This window comes from Triticum dicoccoides, chromosome 7A (genome assembly GCF_002162155.2).
Source record: "Triticum dicoccoides isolate Atlit2015 ecotype Zavitan chromosome 7A, WEW_v2.0, whole genome shotgun sequence".
Taxonomy (NCBI): Eukaryota; Viridiplantae; Streptophyta; class Magnoliopsida; order Poales; family Poaceae; genus Triticum; species Triticum dicoccoides.
Genome location: NC_041392.1, coordinates 681,762,344 through 681,767,764, shown reverse-complemented (window position 1 = coordinate 681,767,764; position 5,421 = coordinate 681,762,344). Strand labels below are relative to the sequence as shown.

The window sequence follows — 5,421 nt, the reverse complement described above, 5'->3', positions numbered from 1 at the left end:
TTCTCCTCCCTCCTCTCCGGTGAGCTCCTCCTCCCTCCTCTCCCATTCCCTCATGGTTTCTCCTTCCTCCTCTCCGATGTTTCGGTGAACTCCTCTCCGGCGACCTCCTCCTCCTCTCCGGCGATGTAGGCGAGCGCCTCTCCGTTGACCTCCTCCTCATCCTCTCCGGCAAACTCCTCTCCGGCAAAAGAACACGGCAAAAGAACGTACAAGATCCAAAAACAAGAACAAAATTTGAAATAATATCGTGCCAAAAAACGAGCAAAAAAACTAGCAAAAAATGGGCAAAAAAATCACGATCCAGATCCAAATTCAAAATTCAAAAATAGCAATGGCGCACGGTGGGGGTTAGACGGTGCGCCACTACTATTTTCCCGCCTTCAAAATTCAAAAATACTAATGGCGCACCGTGGTCTATACTAATGGCGCACCAGTGGCCTATACTAATGGCGCACCGTGGCCTATACTAATGGCGTGATACTAATGGCGCACCAGTGATGCGCCATTAGTAGGCAAAACTGGTGCGCCATTAGTAGCCCTTTTCCTAGTAGTGAATGGTGCGATGAAAGTGGGTGTTGACATAGGCATAAAATGAGTGAAGGGTGGAGGCGACGTCGGATTTGCGGCGTAACGGAAAAGTCCAAGTGAAGTGTGAAAAGTCATCTAAAATCGCAAGGTAATATGATAAACCCGAATTGCTAGGCACGGGGGATGTCCAAACATCACAATGAATAACATCAAAGGGAAAAGTTGCAATCGATGAAGATGAAGAAAACGGTAGATGAACGTGTTTTCCTATGCGGCAAGCATGACAAGTGTGAGCCGCTGATTTATTACATGAAAAGGAAAAAGTGCTCAAAATTTTATGAAGAGTGTTGGCGCCGGGATGACCGAGACGAGCGTGCCAAAGCGAGACGTCGGCATGAAGAGCAACCGGGCCACTGCGAGTAGAAGCGCCGCATGGGTAGAGATCATCGGGAGAGTCACATCGGTGCAGAACCCTCCGGGAGCGAGCATCCTTAACAGAAAAACCGAGAGCATCAAACTCAACGGTGACAGGATTTTCACGAGTAAGAGTGCGAACAGAACAAAGATTTTTAATTAAGGATGGTGAAACAAGCACATTATTGAGAGCTAAAGAAGAAGAGGGTAACGGAAGAGAGGATGAACCATGATGGGTGATGGGAAGAGAGCTACCATCACCAACCATGATGCGGGAGGAGAAAGGATAGGGAGCGGAACGGGATAAGATACCGGGGTTGGAGGCCATGTGGGTGGCGGCACCGGTGTCCATGTACCAATCGCCGCCTCCGTTGTAGGCGCTCGGCGAGGGGGCAACATGAAGGGCGGAGAGAAGCGCCAGGTAATAGATCGGAGGGGCACCACCGTATGCACCATAGCCCGGCGCGCCGCCATATGCAGAGGGACCACCATAGGCCGACGAGCCATCGTAGGCCGCGGCAGCGCCAGACGCGGTAGGGACCTGTGCGGTCAGCAGCGCTTGAGGGGTGCTCGGCCGTGGCCCGAGGATGCTCGGAGCTGGTGGGCGGGGGACGGGCATGGAGTAGGCATGCACTACTCCCGTCCATGGGTTATACCCCGAGAGCCAAGGCGGAGGAGGTGCAGCCGCCGCAGGCGCAGGAGGGCGCGGCGTCGTGTTGGAGTTGCGGCCCCGTCCCCCGTGACCCTTCTGCTTGCGGCCGCTGGAGGGCGCAGGCGCGGGTGGCGGGGCAGGAGCGGGAGCACGCGGCCCCGGCTGGGTTGGAGTAGAGCCGTGGCCGGCGGCGAGGCCGACGTGAAGAGCGGCGTGGGTCGCCTGCCGAGCGGTGTGACGGAGACGCTTTTCCTCCATGCGAAGGTAGGTGACCGCCTTCGCGTACGTCGGTGTGATGAGGGAGAGGTTGGCGGCGGGCTAGCCAAGGTCGGGGTGGAGGCCGCGGAGGAGGTTGGTGAGGAGGACCGAGTCATCGATGGTCATGCCGACGTCGCGTAGCTCATCGGCGAGAACCTTTAGCCGCGTGCAGTACTCGTCGGTCGAAAGATCGTTTTGCTGCATAGTGAAGAACTCCCCTTGAAGAAAGACGCGGCGCTGCAGTTGATTGTTGAGGAAAAGATCACATAGGCACGTCCACATAGCATACGCGGACGGATCGCGGGCATTCACCATGTTGAAGAGGCTGCCGGAGATGGTGAGGAAGAGCCACTTGACGATGCAGGCGTCCACAGCGAGCCACTCGTCGTCGTCCTTCATGTCGTGGAAGTCAACGCTCCCGTCAACATGCTCGATGAGACGGTAAGAGCGGAACAACAGCACGAAGTACGTGCGCCATGCGTTGTAGGACGGCGAGTCGAGGTCAAGGATGACAGGTACGTGGTCCTTGATGTGGATCTCGTTGAGGCGATCGTAGGTGAACATGGCACCGGAGAAAGAACCGGCGTCGGATGCATCGGCCTTGGCCATGGAGACGGCGGGTGGTTAGGGTTTTGGGTGAGGGGGAGAGGGAGCGGGGGCTGCGATGGGTGTGGAGAAGAGGGCGGCAGCGGCGACAGAAGGAAGAGAGGAGCGGCGGCGGCCCTTAGGGTTTCGGGAGGGAGGTGGTGGGGGCAGGGGAAGAAGAGAAGTGGCGGCGGCGTCGACTATGGGAGAGGCGGCGTCGGCGGCGGCAGCTAGATGGATGGGAAGGAAGCGGCGGCGGTGGCTACGGGAAGGGTAGCGACGGCGGCGGCAGGAGGGTGGAGGAGTTGGCGCGGCGGCGACTAGGGCTAGGCGCGGCGGCGTAGAGGTGCGGAAGCGACAGAGGATCGCGGTAAAACTGATACCATGTAGAGAGAATATTTGGTGCAACTCATTGTATTCCATGGAGTAGGTTACATTATATACACATGATGTCTTGCGTGACAAGGTAACTAATCCTACCATATCTCTAGGAGTTAGCTATACAAGGCTAGAGAAGATAATATTAGAAATACAAGATATGTCACGTTCAACAATGTTCTTCCCTCTAGTGTACAACTTCTTATGTGAAGGCTGTACCAAAGTACATGACGTTAGTTCTTTTTCACAGTAATAATCTTAATTGTGGGACATCACTATGTAATATCTCAGAGCTGGTAAAAAAAGACTTAGACATTATTGAGGGTTTGTGATAGGATGGTATGCCATCGACAAGTTAAGGTGATAAAAAAATTGTGTATTTTCTATTATGGGCAAAGAAGCAAGAGTTTCACTATTACAAATTGTAAGAAACTGATCTTCAAAGCATATTTTGACATGTGAATTGGCTTTTACATGGCAAATAATTATAGCGAAGAAGTGGTAACCTATACATATATGCAATGCAGTCTAATTCTAGTTCTTATCATTACTGCATTGTTCTGCAAAAAGTAGGAGCATCACAATATATTAGTGCAAGTTCTGGACTGCGTTCACTCTTCCTTTAAAAAATTATGCAAGGTGACTCTGGTAACCATATACCAGTTCACAAAATATATAACATTGAATCATATACCAGTTTACAAAAATCCATACGTTTGTATTATTATTCGAACTATCTAATGAAAGAAGGCAGCAACTAACACATAAATTCATTAGAAAGAGATGGTATTCCAGATAGCGTCCCGGACAACGCTTCATTACCAAGAGATTATGCAGGAACTATAATGCAAATACCTGCAGAGAACTTTACCATAAGCCTGCTTGGAACCAAACTCACACTTTCATGTTTCATGCACACAGGTCGTCAAGAGCAATAAATAAGAATCCATAATCTGATGGCATAATTAGACAGGAAAGGTTTAGCATTTGCTATTCTGTTGTAAATTATTGTTTTGATCACTTGACAAGCACATGAAGGTTTTATTTCTTCCAAGCTATTATACTCGACCTTAACAGCATATTGAACATCAATCTTACCAACTTGGCAACTTGCTTAGATGCCCCAAAATCGGCAAGCTTAATGCAGCCTTTGTTATCAACAAGAATGTTTGCACCCTGTAAAACAATCCCATGATCACCAAGATAATTAGCACAACCAAACAATCAATGACACAAAGATTCTAGTATATTCAGGCTTCAGAGTTTTTACCTTAATGTCTCTATGTATTATTGCATTGCTATGCAGATATTCCAACCCTTGCAAAATCTGCCTAGTATACTTCCTAATGACCTGATCAAAATACGCAACGAATCAGTTTCTCTTCTGCGAGTCAAATCACAGAAAACCACATGATTGATGGTTACTTACTGCCTCCGGGAATGAACCGAGTTTTCCAAGAAGCGACTGGATAGACCCTCCAGGAACAAACTCCAGCAGGATATTCAGTGTGTCTTCCTCACGGACAGTCCCGAGGTACCTCTTCTCAAATCACAGGAAGTAGATCAAACAACTGCAGTCTAGCAGTCAAGTATAGAGTATCTAAAATGTAATCGATCTTTCATCCACTAACCACAATATTGGGGTGCGAAAGGTTCTTGAGGAGCTTCACTTCTTCCTCAAGTTCTCTTATATGCGCCTAATCGTAGAAACAAAAGCCACAAATCACCTCACATGAAGGAAAGCCTCAACAACTAAATTGGTAACCAAATCGGTCGGAGAAGTGCTACTCACTTGGGCCTTACCACGGCTATCACTTGCATTACACTGCTATGCATATACTAATCATTTGAATTTATTCCTAGAAGGTAAATAAAGAACGGAAGCTTAAGCACAACCACTGATTTCTATCAACTTCCCAAAAAGAGCATCTGAAGCTATATTAATATGCAAGCCCAGATTCCCATATACTTTATTATGGGGCAAAACAACCATATCAGAGATAAACATGAATCATCACTTACTTTTGCTGTTGTTGTTGGAAAGAGCATGACTTCCTGATGTGTGCTTCGTTTCGTTCTTCTACAACCGAACTCTGTAATAAAGAACAAACTAATAAGGCACACACTCAGTAATGGTAACATCTGTAATCGATGGATGGTAATTATATTCGAACGCCCTTGGAAAGGAAACATAAACCTGGGTTGATCGGCACTGTTCTGAAACAGCTGTATGCAGGCAGTGGAGATAGTTGGGCAGGCTGCCATGCTTGTGACAAAGCGGCTCGTCTGTACATATGTGACAATTAAGAAGGGTTCAGGCTTCAGAGTTTTTACCTTAATGTCTCTATGTATGTCGTCGCCGTCGCACGTGCCGGGCAAGAAGCCGCTGGTGGCCGTGGTGAGCTCGGAGGTAGGTGGGGGCGCATCCGGGGCTCCCTTTGTGGACGCTGCTCGCCCGAAGCCTACCTCCGGGGGAACCGATGCTGCTATGCGGAGTAACCCGCGGCTACAGACGTCGGCGATATGGAATCAGCTGAAGACGGCAGGAGCGGCGGGCACGGCGAGGTCGGCGCCGGCGGCTCGCGAGCGTGAGAGCAGGGATGAGG

At 49.6% G+C, this 5,421-nt stretch overlaps 1 protein-coding gene across 1 annotated transcript; it reads right to left on the bottom strand.

Moving 5' to 3' along the window:
• Positions 1–3,750: 3,750 nt before the first annotated feature.
• Positions 3,751–4,892, bottom strand: LOC119334555 (mitogen-activated protein kinase kinase kinase ANP1-like). The gene is made up of 5 exons (XM_037607102.1): positions 4,838–4,892; positions 4,447–4,512; positions 4,245–4,355; positions 4,086–4,166; positions 3,751–3,991 (listed from the first exon to the last, which is right to left on the bottom strand). The coding sequence occupies exons 1-5, from the start codon at positions 4,862–4,864 to the stop codon at positions 3,857–3,859; spliced, it is 420 nt and encodes a 139-aa protein (XP_037462999.1). The 5' UTR covers positions 4,865–4,892; the 3' UTR covers positions 3,751–3,856.
• Positions 4,893–5,421: the final 529 nt, after the last annotated feature.